This window comes from Pleurodeles waltl, chromosome 7 (genome assembly GCF_031143425.1).
Source record: "Pleurodeles waltl isolate 20211129_DDA chromosome 7, aPleWal1.hap1.20221129, whole genome shotgun sequence".
Classification (NCBI taxonomy): domain Eukaryota; kingdom Metazoa; phylum Chordata; class Amphibia; order Caudata; family Salamandridae; genus Pleurodeles; species Pleurodeles waltl.
Window position 1 is genome coordinate 535,821,122 of NC_090446.1, and position 20,170 is coordinate 535,841,291.

General features: G+C 44.2%; 1 protein-coding gene across 2 annotated transcripts in view; it reads right to left on the minus strand.

Moving 5' to 3' along the window:
• Nucleotides 1–20,170, minus strand: part of LOC138304307 (CD59 glycoprotein-like) — a 161,584-nt gene that overhangs the window by 85,698 nt on the left and 55,716 nt on the right. For both annotated transcript variants that reach the window (XM_069244258.1, XM_069244259.1), the window contains exon 2: nt 12,805–12,897. In XM_069244258.1, the coding sequence (XP_069100359.1) occupies nt 12,805–12,853 (49 nt within the window). In that variant the 5' untranslated portion in view covers nt 12,854–12,897. The remainder of the gene's footprint in view (nt 1–12,804; nt 12,898–20,170) is intronic.

Sequence of the window (20,170 nt, forward strand, 5' to 3'; positions counted from 1 at the left end):
GAAACAAGCATCCTGGGACTCCTTGTCTTAGTAAAGACAGGAGTCATGCCCACCACCCCAATGGCCATGCCCAGGGGACAGTTGTCCCCCGGGCATGGTCATTAGGGCCAATGCCAGGCAGGGGGGCCCAAGTTAGGGCCCCCCAGAGGGGAAAAAAAAAATACTTACCAGGACTTACCTCGGATGGGTCCCCTATCCAGTGGGGTCTCTCTGGTGTGGGTGGGGTGTCCCGTGGTCCAGGGAATGGGGCCTGTGGGCTCTTTCCATGCTCTCTGACCATGGAAACATGCCCACAGGTCCCCTAACGCCTGCCCATACCCCAGCATTAAATAATGGCACTAATCAAGCTTAGCGCCATTATTTAAGGCCCCCATCTCCCCATGCTTGATTTTAGCAAGAGGGGATAAATATGGTGTTAAAGCCATATCGTCATTTTCTGCATGGGAACACCTACCTTGCCTCTCATTGACGTATGGTAGGTTTCAACGTCCAGAAAATGACGTTAACTCCATAACTTTGGTGCTAGATGGGTCTAGCGCCAAAGTATAGTTATGGAGTTAGGTTTGCCCTGAATTAGCGTAATAAAAAATTACGCTAATTCAGCGCAAACCAAGTATAAATATGCCGCTCAAAGTTTCTAGGCTGCATTTAGCCCTACACCTAACCGATTTTATTCCACTGGGGCTCCAGCTAACTACATCTGTCATAAGTAAATGATAAAGGTTTGGTTGCACTAATCTGAAAGATTTTGTTCAGGCTGGAACAGTAATGTTGTAGCAGCAATTAATTAACATTCACCCCAACATAACATCTAACTTATTGTTCAGATATCTGGAAATCAGAAAATGCTGCACTGACTATAAACAAGAGCCTAATGAATTATCACAGTTATTAAACAAAGCTTATTTTGTGGCATGCCTTCACGGCGCAGGCAATTGGTATCGTATATTTAGACTCATATTATGTTAGGATGCGGTGTTAACATTTTTAAATTACATGACAACCACTACCAGCTGTAGGAGTGATGCGACTTTCAAGAGGTTTTATGATAAAATTAGTTGTAAAGCAATTCGAGCTGTGAACTTTAAAAGGATGTCATTTTTTTGTTTGTAAACGGATACTCTATTACACCGCGCAGCACATCCAGAAAAAGTACTTCTCAGTCTTGCTTCAAAGGCACAAGCATTAATGGCGATTGCCTACATATGTGCTTTATATGTCCTCGGCTGTACAAAAATTGAGATGAGGTTTTCACATTAGCCTGACAGTTCAGTTAACTATAAAGCTCTGTCATTCTGGTAGGTGATTAGTTGTTATTTCACAAAGGAGAGACCTTACTTTCTCGCAGCAATAATTCTGTTATCTAACATTGCTCATTGCACGATCACTGATCATACAAACATGAAGAACCACAGAGGTACCTAATTTTAGACAGTGGTCGAACAAAATTAAAAGGGTGAAGCAATATAAAAATGTGCAAGAACTGGGTCCTTAAAAAGATTCAATAAGATATGGAATTATATGGAAGAAAGAGCTCCCTCTGTAATGAGCTTGGGGTAGGGCAAAAACAGCTCCGATGTTTCTCTGATTTTTTTTCTATTTTACATTATGTAATGTGTAGTCGCACAATTGTCTTTTCATGCTTGATATCAATTATGAATGTGTTTGTCCTTTTTTTAATATACTGTCTTCTGTGCTTTCCTTTTCGTCTAATGAATTACTTAGGATATGTGTGATTGCATTGTTCGATGTGGGGAAGGATTGTATTGATTCATGTATTAACTTTTCCAATTGAATAAAAAATACATTTAAAAAAAGTAATATTCTCTTTGTTCTTGAAGTGCTTATCCTCCTCCTCGGGCGGGCCAAGTCCTGGTGTTCCTATTTGTCCTCCTCCAGGTCTTCCCGGTCAACTTCATTCTTCTGTTCCTTTAGGTCCTTCTGTACCCAATTGTCTAGATCTTCCTAGCAGTCTAAGTGTTCCTGGCACTCCTGGTGATCCTGGACCCCATCTTCATGTAACTCATCCTTCTCCTGGTCTTTCTAGGTCTCCTTTTTGTTCTCTTGGTTATCCTCCTAGACCAAGCCTTTATCCTTCTGACCCTGTTGGTCTTTCTGGGCCTGATGCCTCCTCATTCTACAGTATTGTCCTTCTAGTCATGATCTTCCTGGTAGTGTTTATCCTACGAATGGTGGCCCCTGTCTTGGAATTCCTTCTCACTTTACTCTTCCCCCTGCTTGTCCTCTTACTTCTATTCGTCCTCCTGATCCTAGCTGTCTGCAGGGGCGGCTCCTCCCCTATGGCAGAGGAGCGTTGCTACGCTGCTGAAAGCAGAAAAATAAAGTGATAATAAAAGTATTTTATTATCACTTTGTTGTTCCACTTTTGTGGGTGGGGCCAGCATCCTCCGTGTCAGCACAGAGAAGAGTGGTATGTACAGTTCTAAGTGCGCATGCCAGTTTGGCCAGCCTTCTGAGGCCTGCCAAACTGACATGCGCACTTGGAACTCTCCACCCAGTTGTGTTGCACAGCCGGGTGAGACTAAGCACAGTCTCCCACTCCCTCCCTGAGCCGCATTTCAGTGGACTTAGGACAATCACAGAGCTTCTCTCATGCTGGGTAACAGCATGAGAGAAGCTTCGGGACTGGGTGGAAAGGGGAGGAAGAAGAGGAGGAAGAGAAGATTTTACCGAGGTGGCGGGAGGGGCAGAACACCAAGGCGGCAGTTCTTTTTTTTTTTATTGCCCCCTCCCCACGCACTCTCCCCTCCTGTTCCTGGCAGCAGCCACTACTGGTTGCCTAAGTCCTGCTGGGGTCTTTTTATTATTATTAAGGTATTAATAAAGTGCACCCACATTCCCAAAGGGATACCACATTGCTAGACTTCATACTTGCCCAGTTAGAGTGAAAACAACCAAGTCTTCAGGATTCTCTGAAAGAAAAACAAGTCCATAGTCAGACGTAGGATCCAAGGACAGTTATTCCAGTGGGCAACTGCACAAAAAATTAAAAGAGCGACCACCCATTGTGGATTTCTTAATTGGTCTAGGGAAGATCAGAGCCTGGTTAGCAGAGTGGAGATCTTGCATTGGCTTATAAAAAGTGACTGTCCCGTAGGATTGCTGGACCTTTATCATAAAGTGCTCTGTTCATGTGGCAAACTAGCTTAAAAATTGCTCTCTTACGAACTGAAAGCCAATTCCTGAGCTTAGTCTTCCTGGCAGTCTTGCACTGCTCTTTCTAGTCCTCAAGCGCTTTCTAGTGGTGCTGGTTATCTTGGAGTTCCAGGTACTGGCTGCTCCTTCTCTTACAGGTTATCATTGCGCAATCTGCATCTATATTTTGACATTATCTCTATTAGGTGCCTTAAAATTATTAACATCTGTGAACATGTAAATGCCTTAATGGAATGTAACCACTGAGAAACTGAAGCTTTATAAACATGTGTGATAAAGTTCACTTTGACATGAAGACTTGTATTCTGCATTCACGTTTGTATTCCTATTTTAAAATAAATGTGCATATATTTTGAAAGTCATATTTAAAACTCTCAGCTCTCCACCATCTTTCACTCTGCCTGTTTTAAGTCTACTTTTACCCTCAGTCCGTCTGCTTTCCCCAGTCTGTGTGCTCCTGCATCTACCTGTTATCTCTTTCACCACTCTACTATCTCCTTTAGTCTGTCTAATTTTCCACCTATATTCTACCTACTCTCCCTGTCAATCTGGTGTACCTTCCAGTTTATCTGCTCTCCAAACAATCCATTAACTCTCCACCTAAACTCTGCTGTCCTCATCTCTTTGCTCTCACTTGGACTGTGTGCTCTCCCTGCCATGCCCTCATTCTCTGCTGTCTGTCCTCTTTCCTTCCTAGCTTGTCCCTTTACCCACACCAGCTGCCCTCTCCCCCTTCAGCTTGCCACTTTCTCCTTTAATCTGCAGCTTTCCCCTAGTCTCTCTGTTCTCACCAAATTTCTCTGCTCACTAGACTCACTGCTCTACCTCTTCCCTAGAATGACACCTCTCTCTCCATCCTCTTCCCTTCTTTGCTCTCCCACCCAGGCTGTCCTCACTCCTCCTCAGCTATGCCCAGGACATATTGTTTGGGGTCAAGGACAACAAGTTTTCAAGTTTATCTTGTCCTTGGGGCAAGTAGGCCCAACCCCCTGCAGCTTAAACCCTTTGGCTGCCAGTTTCCAGTATCACATTAAAGAACAGTGAAATAAATTGTTGTAATTAAAATAATATGTGTTTACATGTTAATGCTGTTTGAAATTGTATTTAAGGTTCATTAATGCAAAGCCTTTATTATTAGGGTGAGCGTTCTTATCAAATGTTGTAAGCTTGGACTGCACTACTGACAGTGGTTCCAGTTAAAAAAAAAAAAGTGTACACACCTTTGCAATGTTTAACATAGGCTACCTATAATGCTCCCAGAATGCTCTCTGATTAAATGCAAATTTTTGCAGAAGCTTGAAATCAAGATTGGTGATTTTTTGCTTCCAAAATAAAATGTTGACAAAAATGCAACTAGTTAAAAAATGTCTTGCTAAACCACTGTGAAACCTAGGTACCATTTCTTTGAAGCACCATTTAGTAAAATGTGTTGATACTTGCAAAAAAATATTTTAATAATGGAAAGTCAGTGTAACCATTTTCAACAAGTTTATGGGAACATGAATATAAACAAGCATTGGCAAAGCCAAATAGGTCCAACATTGGTGGTCAGTCTCTTGGTTTTGTCAATCCGTGTCTGTTTTGACATGGCTTTTGCTAAACTTTCTTATTTTGGGAGCTGCTGGGCCCTCACCATTGTAACAAATATTAGCAAAAAGCTAAAATATTTTTGGGTTGCAATAAGCACTCATTGCCACTGTAGTTCCTGGCACTGAACAAAACTACTTTGTGTGCCGGTATGCTCCTTGTGAAAGAACAGATTGTGATTATTGTAATGTAACTTGACATTAATTTGTAGTGCATGAAACTTGTCACATGTGAGTGTATCCAGGCGCTAAGTAGGAGTGGGTTCTGCAAGTAGGATCAGTCACAGTGAAGCCAGCCGATGGATGGACAGAGATATATTTTGAATAAAACAAAAGGTCTTGATGAACACCAGACCTAATTAGAGGCCCAATTAATTCACAAGAATTTACAGAATTATACCAGGAAATTGTAGGCCTAGAAAATATTTTTGAACTGTATTTCAGCAGGAGCAAATATGCAGGTGTAGATTTGCTTATGTGATAATCTGTTGAGTGTTTACAAGGTCGCTTTCCCTTTAATCACTTTTTTCCCAGCTGTGGAAGAAGTCTTACTTCTGACCCTTGTCGGGAGTAAATTTCCAATCTTTCTCAGTATGGGAAATGATTAGAGAAGAGCGAGAGAAAACCCTTTAAACATACAACTTAATAGGTTTGCATAGACTAAAAAAGGCATTCCAACCTTGGAACTATTGCTCACTGCTACCTTCCGCCAGTATGTAGAGCTATGGAAATGTGGCAAAATAACGAAATTGCTAGTATTCAAACCCTACTATACTATGACCCCTGGCATAATCAGAGAGACTATTATCATGGCTCTACTATGAGATTGCTGCCATAATTTGTGGCCACACTACATGGCACCAAAGGGACAAGTAGATTCTTTACAGGACAAGTAGATTTATGAAGCATCCTGTCTCATAGACAAGTAGAGCTTTTATTAAATTCCACATCCTTGGTGCCCTTTCACACCTGTCTCCCTGCTCTCCATGCTGGTTCCTCTGCTGTCCCCATCAGCCTCTCTACTCTCCCCTACTCTGTCTCTTCTTCCTTTCAGTGTCCCCACTCACTCCTAATTTGTTCAGTTTTACCCTTGTCTGTCTGTTCTACATACCAGCCTTAAGTTTTATTCCTTCTGGTCTCCTCAATATCACTGTCCATCTGGTCTCTCCCCAGTCTCTCTAATGTGTCCCTATTCTCTCTGGTCTCACTGCTCCTTCTACCAGCCAGCACCATTGCAGTGCTCTTACCCCTGCCTCTCCACTCTTCCTTTCCCTCCCTCCAGTGCCCACCTTGTCTCGCTCAGCATTTCACTCTCACCCTAGCACCAGCAGTCTTTTCCCTCTCCTCATAGCTCATCTGCCAGAAAGCTCTGAAACCTCTAAGCTGCCGGCTTCCTGATATGAGTTGTGAGCCATGGGAAGAATGGTTGCCAACAACACCAAATCTGAATTCCTCTGGAAAGAAGCCTGTGGGTTTGTTTGAATAATAGATCATCTCTGTTAAGGCAGCTGCCGCCTGAATAGCAGAGATTATTTCCTATTAAACTGGCAGCTGGGTGGATAGACACCTCCAAAAGGTTAACATGAAAACCCTTTCAAAAAGGAAAGAGATATCACCTGACACTCCTCCCAGAGCCAACCATCACTGAGCTAGGTTGCCTGCAATGAGTGCAAAGGTATAAAATTGTGTCAGTGTTGGTTCTGTTAATTATTTGAGGGTATCTCTAAATCTTCCACCGGTCTACCCATACTACAATCACCATTTCATATATTCAGTGGCAATCACTTGAGTCACTCAAAATTAATACCGGGGAATCGAAATTGCCAAGATGTTTCTTCCTGGTACTGTACACTGGGGAGCTTATTTACAAGGAGCTTGCACCGCTGTTGCATCATTTTTTTTGATGCAGCAGAGGCACTGTGCTAGCTCCATATTTACAAAGTGTCACTTTTTCTGGGCCTGTGTAAAAAAATCAACTGCACGGGATCCTGCTGCATCATGTACATTTTCCATGTATGCATAGTGGGCGTTCCATCAGAAATAAGCCACTTACGACTGAAGCAGTGATATTTACAAGAATATCCTCATTTGACACTTCTTCAAGATTGTCGGAGGCTGGCCTGGTTTGTAGTGGGTACCAAAGGTACTTACACCTTATACCACGTCCAGTTATCCCTTATTAGTGAAATGTAGTCAGTGTCTAGAAGCCAGACTGTCTAGAGGTAGCTGTAGGCAGATCAGGACTAAGAGACATGTAAAGCTCTTGCAAAACCACTGTAGTCACACAGTACTTAAACACATGAAAGACAATATTCAGTGTTACAAAAATAAAGGTACTTTATTTTAGTCACACAATGCCAAAAATACCTTGTAGGCTATACTCCCTTAGGAGGTAAGTAAATCACACAATATATACACTAGTAACCAGAAACAAGTAAGTACACAGTAGGGAAACAGTGCAAATAGTGAAAATCACAATAGGTTCCAAAGGGCCTAGGGAGAACAGAAACCATATACTAAAACAGTGGAATGCAAACGTCGTGTTTCTACTTAGGCAAGTGTAGTGTGTAAAGGGGCACTGGGAGTGTAAGAAAACACCAAAGGTAAGTAATGTACGCCAGCCCGGAGCCCAGGAAAGCAGGAGTAAAACACAGCAAGTTTCCTAAAACACACTAGAAGTCATGATAGAAGATGATGCAAGAACCAGAAGAGACTGCAAGACACCAACAATGGATTCCTGGACCTGAAGACCTGTGAAAGAAGGGGACCAAGTCCAAGAAGCACTGAAGAGTCCAGGGAGAACAGGAGCCACCGGTGAGAAGACAAAGTCAATATTGCACTAAAGAAGACAGATGCGGCTTCCTGGTTGGTGCAGAAGATTTCCCATGCCGGATGGATGAATACAGTCTGGTGTGCATCATTGGATTATGCCAACAAGCCTTGGCACACGCAAATCTCCTGGTTAGTGGAAAATGGCGCTGCCCGAGACCAGGAGGAACCTGGTGGACTCTACCTAGGTGGGAGAGACAGAGGGGGCTCTCAGCAACTCAGAGAGCCCTCAGAAGACCAGGCAGCATGCACAGGAGTCTCACAGAATGGGGACAAAGAAGGTGCAAATGGAGGCCCACACAGCACGACACAAAGAAATCCCACGTCCCCGGAGAAAAACTCAGGAAGCTGTGCATCGCAGGAAGGAGTGCTGGGGCCTCAGCTGTGCTGTGTATGAGGAACTTCTTGGAAGGTCGCACACAAGCCTCAGCAACTGCAAATCACTTGGTGCACGGGGGTACTGTCTTGCGTGGGAAGGCAAGCCCTTACCTCCACCAAAGTTGGACAGCTGGCCAGTGGGACTGCCGGAGTTACTTTAGTCCACCACCCATGTTGCTGGATCCACGCCTGTCATCTGGAGAGGGGGTCCAAGCCACCAGTTGTTGCTGCAGTGAGGTGCCTGATGAAGCACGCTAGATTCCTTCGTTCTTCTGGTGCAGGCTGAAGACAGGCAGTCCTCGGAGGATGCACGACCTGGAACTGTTGCAGTTGCTGGCATGTGCTGAAGATACAATGTTGCAGAAGTCGTCTTAGCTTCTTTGTTGCATTTTTGTAGAGTTCCTGGAGCAACCAGCGGTTGATCTGCCGGTAGAAGATGAAGTAAAGGATGCAGAGGATTCCTACTGAAGTCTTGCAATCCAAATCGGAAGAAACATCCAGAGGAGAGACCCTAAATAGCCGTGAGAGGGGGATTAATCACCTAACTAGGTAAGCACCTATCGGGAGGGGTCTCTGACATGACCTGCTGGCACTGGCTATTTAGATGCTCCCAGAGTGCCCCACCACCTTGGAATCCAAGATGGCAAAACCCTGGGACATTCTGGAGGAGCTCTGGGCACCACCCCTGGGGTGGTGAAGGACAGGGGAGTGGTCACTCCCCTTTCCTTTGCTATGTTTCACGTCAGAGCAGGGACTGGGGATCCCTGAACCGGTGTAGATTGGATTTTACAAGGAGGGCGCCATCTATGCCCTTCAAAGCATTTCCAGAGGCTCTGGGAGGATACCCCTCCCATGCCTGTAACACCTATTTCCAAAGGGAGAGGGTGTAACATCCCTTTCCTAAAGGAAATGCATTGTTCTGCCTTCCTGGGATTGAGCTGCTCAAGGTCCAGGAGGGCAGAAGCCTGTCTGTGAGGTGGCAGCAGCTGGGGCTGCAGTGAAAACCTGGAATCAGTATTGGGATACAATTCGCAGTTGTTAGACACCTTGCATGGCCATATTCGGAGTTACCACTGTGAAGCTATATATAGGTATTGACCTATATATAATGCACACTTATAATGGCATTCCCGCACTCATGAAGTCCCGTAAAATGGGCCTGGACAGCATGGGGGCATCGCTGCTAGTCAAGGAGTGCCCTCACACACAGGTAATATGCACCTAGCCTTCAGGGCCTGAAGGTTAGACATATAGGTGACTTATAAGTGACCTCATGGAGTGAAAATAGTTGTGAAATAGTGCTTAAACTATTTCACTCAGGCTGCAATGGCATTACTGAAGAAGTGTTTGTAAGAGCTCCTTATGGGTGGCAAAAGAAATGCTGCATCCCATAAGGATCTCCTTGAACCCCAATGCCCTGGGTACCTACGTACAATATACTAGGGACTTATAAGGGGGGTCCGATATACCAATTTGGAGTGGAATACTGGGTTACCAGTATGTAAGTACAAATTTGGAACCAGAGAGAGCATAAGCACTGGAGTTCTGGTTACCAGGACTCCAGTGACACAGTTAAGCATACTGACAAAAACAGTGAAACAGACCGACAAGTAGGCCACAAACCGTGAACACTGGGGTCCTGGCTAGCAGGATCCCAGTGACACAGTTAAAACACACTGACAAACAGTCCAAAAATGGGGGTAACCATGCTAGAAAGAGGCTACCTTCTCACAAAGATGCGTCACACATAGCCTGCAATGTGTCAGAATTCTTATGCCACAAAAACCCAGGTGTAAGCACTGACGCTGTGACTTTAAAACAGGAATCTGGCCATTTGAAGTAGCTTCACACCCTAGAAGATGTCGATTTTGCACCTCCCCACTGGTTGAAGTAGGACTACACATTTGCCAATCACGTTTTAGGACCCCTGGATCAACCTACAATACCATGATCCACTGCAACAAGGCTATGTGATATTGTGCACTTTTTGCAAAGGACAGGCCAGAATTGTCAAGTCTCTCATGGGAGAAGGGGTCTCCAAGTTCAGATCTGTGTACTGCAAAGGACAACAGGTAACTACAGACATAAGGTAGGTAATACATGTATTTCCACCTCACATTCAACCATATACTTGCATTCACTTACACTACACGGTCACTCACTATGTTAAACATACTCAGGGATCTACAAACACATCAGTAGACTATGCCCACTGTAATGTGACACATGGCCATACTGCATACATTATCTCTTAAATCCAGGACCAATGTAAAAGTGTAGAAGGTGATATTCCACCATTTTACTGTGATATTTCACGTTGGCCTCCTTCTGTCAATTTGAACGGACGCATCGCCTCAGATTTTTGATGCATTGCTGAATTTGCATAATTCTGACACCAACTTCAGCAATGTGTAAGTTTTTGAGTGGATGCCTTACGGCATCCTTCCCTCAGATGCATCAGCCATGGAGCACTGTATTGTAAATATGACACATCTATGGTGTTGTAAACCTTTTTCCCACAGCGCAAGTATTTCTGATGCATCACCTCCACAACACAGCGATTCATCAGTTCTTGTAAATAAGGCCCTATATTTGTACAATGTGCTCCACTTACCCTTAACTGAGGGCTTCCACATGCTGGCTAGTGTATTCATTTTGTAACATTTACAGAGTGGATATTGTAGTAGTTCTGTGACCTGGATGATATTTACTTCCACATTTTGATCCGGGAAAATAACTGAAAATGACACTATTTTGCACTACATTATTACCAGTATTTATCATAATTTATATAACTGCCTCATTTCAAAATTGCCATCAACCCAAATGTTATTTAGTCTGCAGATGGTAAGTGGCAAATATTGCAGTTAATTATAAAAAATCCGAACAAATATATTGATATAGATGAGTTACCATCAGCAACACCTAAAATCTCTGAGCTCTATGTACCATATTTAGCAGTTAAGCTGTGTGCTGAAATTTCTGCTTATACTGGACTTTACCAACCGTTATAGAATTTTAGGAAAATCAAGCACAAATATATTTTTTGCTACTTGTTTTTTAGTTTTTTCAAGAACAAAAGGTAAAACACATATACACTGATTGTAATACCTGGAGGGCATTTTCTGCTTGTTAAGACAACCATTGCTCACGCTGTTTATCATCACCTTGAAGCTTGGGGTAACTTGAAGAGGGAAAAAAGAACTGGTGCAATTGTCACATTACTCCCAAAATGTGCATGTGTAACAATGTCCCAAAATTGCTTTTGCAATTTTGCCCATTTTTTCAAGCCTCTAAACTGGGGTATAGCTATCACTGGGTGATTGTAGCATCCATAGGAGGAACATGGTAAGAGGACCATGGGGGGAGCCAAATAGTGCATTTCAAAAAACAGTTGCTGACTGTCTGTTTGATGACTAAATTAATGGGTGTTCAGGAGTGGCAGTGGGAAATGCTCAATATTTCCTTTAAATATCTCACTATTCTCAAAAGCATCCAAGAATAATTCTGCATGTGCTTCAGCAAGGACTCAGGTCCTAATTAAGAGTGTGGTGGTCCTCAGGCTGCCTCATTTGTGGTGGTCCGTCCGCCACATTTTGAGGTTGGTGGGTAGCCCTGCCAAACTACCGCCTTCTCCACTAGGACTGGAGATCTTGACGGGCTGATGGCGGTGCAGCTTGGAATCAGCCAGGGCGCAGCTGAAGTCAGCACCGCCCTGCTGATTGCAACCTAGTTTTCCACCAGTCTTTTGGTGGCAGTTTCACTGTCATGAAAAGGCTGGCAGGGAACAGGTGCAGGGGTCCACAAGCTGGTCCCTGCACTATACATGCCTATGGCATGGGCAGTCCAGGGGTCCCCCAACCCAGCACCCTCATAATGGACACTGTCTGCTGTGCAGACAGTGCACATTACGAGGGAAATGGTGCCGCCTGCGTCTGACAGCATTGCCACTGGCTCGATTATGAGCCGGTGAAAATGCTGCCGCCACAAGGTTTCCGAAGGTCAGCCCAGCAGGAAAGTCTTAATGCAGCCAGCAGGGAGGTAGCCAGTATGGTGGCAACCACCACGTTGGGAGTTTGGCGGATGGGTGTTGGACTCATAATTGGGCCCTTAATGTGTTCTAAAGGGACATTTATATGAGCAACAGTAATCTGACCAAACCAAATAAAGTATATTAAACAAACATATAAACTTAAACATTGTGGTTGGAGAGGCAGTGCTCCTCAGGATACCGTCAAAGACTTGAACATTTTTTCTCTTCTAATCACATACCAGAAAATGTGTTGATCCATTTAACTTCACCAAGTAAAGATTTTCTACTTGAGCAGCAGCTTTCTTACTGTGAACTGTCAGGACCGCCCATACCCGTTGAGAAAATCACATCGGGTGCGGTCCTTGCACGCGATAATCGAACTAGGGGATGCCAATTCTCACTCACACTCACCAACTTAACGTTATCAAGCCAGGCATGAGAAAAAAAGTCTGACACATGGTGGCATTTTGCTGGAACTCCGTTTTACAAGTGTAATGCAGAGTGGAAAAAAGTACACAAACTCCACCGACAGAGCAGAATTTATCATCCCCCCTAGTAAACAGTCCCTGTTTTCTAGACACTCTCATTGGCTTGGCGAGATAATCACCTGTTAGAAGGAGTTTTGGACTTTCAAATTTCAATTACTATTTTCAAGTGCATCCAAACAGACGAGTAATATTTCAGAATGTTTCATTCTGTATTCTCACAGGTAGAATTATTCAAACTTTATCAGGAATATGAATTCTATCACAGAGACATAAAGGGTTTATTTGAAAACATAAGGGATTGACTCAAATTTACCTGTGCACACAACCACTGCAAGGAAGAGAAGAAGAGTGGTAATCTTCATTTTGCTGTAACAGGAATTGTTTCACGTTCTCCTTAGGAGGAAACCTGGAAGATGCAAAAATGATAAATTATACTGGAATGTAACCCCATAGGTGTCAGGATGCCTCAAACGTTCTGGGATCATCTGGGACTAGGAAACAATGCTTTCCAGTTGAAAAGAACATCTGAGAACCACATGCTTTTTGGGGCTATGGTAGAACTGGCTTCAGTACTACATAGAACACAACCTGACAAATCAACCACTGCAACAGTAAAATGTATGACTCAACTTTGTTAATCAAGCCTTTGCTCTAGGAAGTTAGCAAAATAACTATTATACAGTAGGCCATTATATTGCAGTAAAAGAATATTCAGACTTATTGATCTGGGAACATAGGACTGCATATCTGATCGCCGGCATTCAGTTTCTGGAGTAGTTATTGCAAGAAAACCTTCCCAAATTGTATTAGACCTGTAAATCTTTGCGCTGTGGAGAGCACATTATGCCCTCATAATGAGCCTGGCAGTCTTAAGACCTCCAGGGTCACAGTGGAGGTCCTACCGCTGCCAACGCGGCAGTCCGACTGCCACATTACAACCACAACGGTAGCAGCGCTATTGGACTGCCAGTACCGCCAATTTTCGTCGACACAATGGTCTGGCAGTGCTGCTGGTCCTAATCCGCCAGGGCAGCGCTGCTTCGCTAGTGGTTTTATGGAGTAGCACCGCCATGAAAAGGCTGACGGGGTGCAGGGTGCCCCAGAGGGGCCCATGCACTGCCCATGCAATTGGCATGGACAGTGCAGGCCCTCCCGGCCAGCCCCATTGCAAAGTTCAGTGAACTTTGCGACGGGTGCTGGTGCACCCTAAGCACTACAGCATTGCAGCCGGCTCGATTACGAGCCAGAGACAATGATGTAGGCTATTTCCTGCTAGGTCAGCAAGCAGAAACTGTGTTTCCATCTGCTGACCCAGCAGGAAATTTGTAATGGCCCCGGCAGGGAGGCAGCCACATTGTCGACAACCTCCCCATCAGAACTTCGGAGGACAGGCTTTTCCATCCGCCGAAGTTGTAATTAGGCTCTGAGGGCCAGATGTGTTAAAAAACGAAATTGCATTTCTTAAATAGCAAATTTTATGAAATCGCTATTTAAGAAATGCAAAATGATATGTATGAATTTTGCGATTCGGTAATAGCGATTTCTTAAAATTCGCAAATGCTATTACCGAATCGCAAATAGAGAATCCAACCCCATTTGCACCTATGGGCCTGTTGCAAATGTTTTTGCATTTCCTGAATTGTGAATTCCAGTTAGGAATTTGCAATTCAAGAAATGCACGTCCCAGGGTGCTGGGGGCCTAAGGCCCCCTCTGCTGCACCCCAAAAATATTTTTACGGACATGTGAAGCACACACATGCCTTAGGGGCATGTGTGCGCTACATGTCAATTTTTAAAATGCATTTAAAATGCATTTTTAAAATTTGCACATGGTTACCACCAAACATTTGTTGGTGGTAATTGCATTTCCTAAATGCCCAATTCGCATTTAGGAAATGCTTGATACATGTGCTTAAGAAATCGCAAATAAGGATTCCTTATTTGGTATTTCCTATTTAGAGAATCGCAATTTGCGATTCTCTAAATGGGGTCGCAATTTTAAGGAATCGCTATTTTAGCGATTCCTTAAAATTGCACTGTGAATGCCTTTCATACATTCTGGAAGGCATTTTTGCATTTGTAAACGGCCGAATTTTGTGATTCGCACCGTTTGCGAATGCAAAATCGCTTGATACATCTGGCCCTCGGTGTTTGAACAAATCCTGTATCTTCAGAAATTATGAAATGGCAGAGAAATGCAATTCTTTTGTCCCAAAACACTGCTTTCCCGTGACACAATTCCTGATTTTGAATAGGTGTTCTCATGGTCATTGTAATAAACATCAGTTGATTTAACCTGCAGATCATTGCATATCCAGTGGAATTTTCATTCATAGCAACAATAAACATTTGACAGACACTCTGGTGGTCATTCTGACCCTGGCGGTCTTTGACCGCCAGGGCGGAGGACCGCGGGAGCACCGCCGACAGGCCGGCGGTGCTCCAATGGGGATTCCGACCGCGGCGGTAAAGCCGCGGTCGGACCGGCACCACTGGCGGGGTCCCGCCAGTGTACCGCGGCCCCATTGAATCCTCCGCGGCGGCGCAGCTTGCTGCACCGCCGCGGGGATTCCGACCCCCCCTACCGCCATCCAGATCCCGGCGGTCGGACCGCCGAGATCCGGATGGCGGTAGGGGGGGTCGCGGGGCCCCTGGGGGCCCCTGCAGTGCCCATGCCACTGGCATGGGCATTGCAGGGGCCCCCGTAAGAGGGCCCCTACATGTATTTCACTGTCTGCTGCGCAGACAGTGAAATACGCGACGGGTGCAACTGCACCCGTCGCACAGCTTCCACTCCGCCGGCTCGATTCCGAGCCGGCTTCATCGTGGAAGCCTCTTTCCCGCTGGGCTGGCTGGCGGTCTGAAGGCGACCGCCCGCCAGCCCAGCGGGAAAGTCAGAATTACCGCCGCGGTCTTTCGACCGCGGAACGGTAACCTGACGGCGGGACTTTGGCGGGCGGCCTCCGCCGCCCGCCAAGGTCAGAATGAGGGCCTCTATATTATACACATCTTTACCACTCAGTTTTTAGTCTTTTCTTAGACCATGACATTCTTGTATGCTATTAAATTCAGGATATGCTATGCAATTAAAAGCAATAACTGTTTGATCAAATAAAACATGTTACTACAAGAAGGAAAGCTATTTGATGCTTGGAGACAACCAACTACTTACTCTTCAATCGTCTGTTTCTTTCAACACCAATTTACTGACTGAGTAGAGTTACTGTTTCATATGGTGATTCATCAGAGTAAAACGAGTCACTTATTTTGTCTGCTTGAGGGTTCATGTACTTCTGTTCCTAATCAATATGAAAAACAATTAGAGGATCTAGAGTCCAGCACTCTTTTGAACTATAGATTATCTAAAGATCTGGAATGGGAAAAGTGAATTCCTCTAAATCTGAAATACGCCCCTTATTTTCTAAAAATTAATTTATGGGTGACATCACTCTGGCCACCCTTATTAGGTAGCTGTTCCACTCAGCTGTAAATTGTCAGGAAACTGCTGCATCCTAGTGGACTCCTTCAGGCAGCAGGGCAGTACTTCTGGAAGCAGGAGAGACCTTTTTCGAAGTCCAGGAGTGTGCTAAAGGAGGGTTCTGAAAGTGCTACTTTTATCCTCAGTGCCAACCTGTGGGTGGAGGATGAATACTTTGTCTAATGATCCCATTCCCTTGGTTTGGCTCCAAGCTGGCTAGAGTAACAAAGGACAGACAGGCCTAGGTGTGAGCTGTATTGTCAATGGTAGTGCAGGACGCCCTAGAAGTCAGGAAGTGGGTGGCCACATAGCCGCCAAGCTTTGAGTTTGATCGTGTGTGACATTTTCATGTTTTCCGTTTGTTTATGTGTAACATTGACACTTTGATTGATGCTTATTTGCATGTAGAACAAAGAGTTATTCCCAAGGAATTAAAGAAATATTAGAACCCATATTTCGACAATGTAATGATCTATAGTTGGCCCAAAAATACAGAACAGAGTGCAGCTTTTTAATTGGTCTATTGATCTCATTTCACACACTACCTCTTCACAAACAACAATTTTAAACGTATTTATTTTCCAAAAGTAATTGTTTTCTTGTTATTGGATGTATGAAAAGCAGAGTAGGCCCTGAACTGTAGATTGAGACCTTGTAGGTATGGACAGCTATTTGCAGCAAGGTGTCAAACGGTCTCAAACAGTTAAGCTATCTTCACAAATGGATATCATGGCAATTAAATCTCCTTGAAATAGACACCAATAGATTGAGCTGCATCTTGAGAAGCTATATAACAATCCAGCAAATGGAACAAACTTTAAAAACTAAGGCAAGATCAATTTCCCTAGTTTGACCGTGAGCCAGGAGTGGCTTGCGATACTTTTTAGTGGTGGGGCGGCACGCGGGGATGATGGGGGGGTTATTTAAAAATAAAATACACTTACCTGCGTGATGCTGCCGCAGCCACCACCACCGCACCACTCCTCGGCTGCAGGCACAGTCTCCAAGCCTGCCCTGCGCACCCAGGCAGACTGAGAAGCTGTGCCTGCTCTATCCAGCATGGCAAAACAGTGGGGCAGGAGAGAGCACAGTGCTCACGAACATACATGCACAATGAGGGGGAGTGCTGTGCACTTCCCCTTGGTGCTCATCATACTCAATGCCCCACTCCTTTTTACTACAAAACAATAATAAACATGGTTTATTATTGTTTTGTAATAAAAAGTTTGCAGCTGCCACTGCTGGGGGGGTGGGTAACGCTCCTTTGCCCTAGCAGAGGACTTGCGCCTGCAAATAACTGCTGCCAAGTAATTCCTTTTTACATTTGATAACTACTAGTCCTGTCTTGTTTTGCATTAACACTTTGCTTTCTGGGATATGTAGTTTTGCTCTTCCCATTTAAGAGACAGGCCTTTTTGTTCAAACATACAAGTGGTGCTGTCTTGAAATCTTAAATTGAGATCTGCCACATTTACAAGGCCCTAGCGCCACTGGAGTGCCACTTTCAGTGACGCCTCGGTGGAGCTTTTCACTGCACCATATTTACAAGGAGGCGGTAAGCCACTTTTTGTGGCTTAAGGCCTCCTTGTAAATATAGGCCCCTCCGACGCAGTTTTCTGCGTCAAAGGGTTGTGCAATGGGTGTTCCTGTGGGTGTTCCACCGCAAAACCCATTGCTTTTGACGCTGCCCGGATTTACAAGAAGGTACAAATCTGAGGCAGCACCAAAAACTATTGCCACGCAAAGGGGTGGCATTAGCATGGCACAACGAGGAGGAATACTTTTATTCCTCTCTGTTTTGTGCTCTTTCTATGTGTGCTGCTTTCTGCAGCACACATAGAGGGAACAAAAGGCCATGAATGATTGCTTATGTGCAGGAAGGTGTCCCTTCTTGCACATAAACAATCATACCAAAATTACGCTTTGGTACTTCTGGGTATGCTGCATTGTCATTGTAGATTGTTTATGTGCATGAAGGGACACCTTCCTGCACACAAACGATCTATCCCCTCGAAGCAGACTCCGTTGCACTACTGTGCAAGGATGCCTGTGTTGGCGCAGGCAGCTTAATTCAGCGCTTGTGCAGGGGGAAACAGGGGTGCACCGTATTCCTGTAAATACAGCACATCCCTGTGTTTCAAAAGTAGTGCAGGTGCTGCTATGTTTGCCGCAGAACCGTGCTGCGCCACATTGCCATAAAACTGTGCCTAAGCATTTGAAACGTATTTACAATTTCATCACAAAAGAAGTTAGGTTGATGCAGTACATTTGACAATACTAAAGACTGCTCAGGGTGTATTACTTGTACAGCTGGGAGACTCTGCATGCAAAGAAATACATTGAAACTGGTCACTTTACCATTTCAGTACAGGTGTGCCTCCAAAAAAGATGTACAATAATGCAATATATTTCAATGATCCTCATATATGCAAAAAGTCCAACTTTTTTTGATATTGTAAACAGAAAGGTTTTTTAAAGGTTGGCAAATGGGCATATAGTACATATTTCAACTTTTATGCATTTTATTCTGAAAGTGCATTTAAGAACTCTTTAGCTAAGCCAATTTTCCTTTCTGAAAGGTTCACTTTTTAGAAAACAGGAGGTTGGAATGGAGACAGATTAAACACTTGTACAGCATCCATTTTAGGACATCTTCATTCCTCACTTCTCATCCTCAATTCTGATTCATCACCCCTACTTCTCATCCATCATACGGATCCCTACTTCTCATCCATCATCCCTGCTTCTCTTTCATCATCGCTACTTCTCATTGATCATCCTTACTTCTCATATATCATCCTTACTTCTCATCCATCATCTGTGCTTCTCATCCATTCTTCATCCTCCATCATCCCTGTTTCTCATCCATCATCCCTACTTCTCATCCACATCCCTGCTTCTCTTTCATCACCCCTACTTCTCATTCATCATACTTCATCCCTACTTCTCATCCATCATCCCTGCTTCTCTTCCATCATCCCTGCTTCTTATACCTGTTTTTCTTCCATCATCCCTACTTCTCATCTATCATACATCCTCTTCCCTACTTCTCATCCATCATCCCTACTTCTCATACATTATCCCTACTTCTCACCCATCATACATCATCCCTACTTCTCATCCATCATCTCTGCTTCTCATCCATCCTATATCATCCCTACTTCTCATCCATCATCCCTGTTTCTCATCCATCATCCCTACTTATCATCCATTCATCCCTGTTTCTCATCCATCATCCCTACTTCTCACCCATCATCCCTGCTTCTCTTCCTTCATCCCTACCTCTCATTCATCATACATCCTCTTCTCTACTTCTCATCCATCACCCCTGCTTCTCATACATCATCCCTACTTCTCATCCATCATCCCTATTTCTCATCCCTCATCCCTACTTCTCATCCATCATCCATCATCCCTACTTCTCATCCATTATCCCTGCTTCTCACCATCCTACATCATCCCTACTTCTCATCCATCATCCCTGTTTATCATCCATCATCCCTACTCTTATCCATCATCCCTGTTTCTCATCCATCATCCCTGCTTCTCTTCTATCATCCCTACTTCTCATTCATCATACTTCATCCCTACTTCTCATCCATAATCCCTGCTTCTCTTCCATCATCCCTACTTCTCATCCCTGCTTCTCATCCCTACTTCTTTTCCATCATCCCAGCTTCTTATCCCTACTTCTCTTCCATCATCCCTACTTCTCATCCATCATCCCTATTTCTCATCTATAATCCCTACTTCTCATCCATCATACCTCATCCCTACTTCTCATCCATCATCCCTATTTCTCATCTATGATCCCTACTTCTCATCCATCATACCTCATCCCTACTTCTCATTCATTATCTCTGCTTCTCATCCATCCTATCATCCCTACTTCTCATCCATCATCCCTATTTCTCATCTATAATCCCTACTTCTCATCCATCATACCTCATCCCTACTTCTCATCCATCATCCCTATTTCTCATCTATAATCCCTACTTCTCATCCATCATACTTCATCCCTACTTCTCATTCATTATCTCTGCTTCTCATCCATCCTATCATCCCTACTTCTCATCCATCATCCCTGTTTCTCATCCATCATCCCTACTTCTTATCCATCATCTCTGTTTCTCATCCATCATCCCTACTTCTCATCCATCATCCCTGCTTCTCTTCCATCATCCATACTCCTCATTCATCA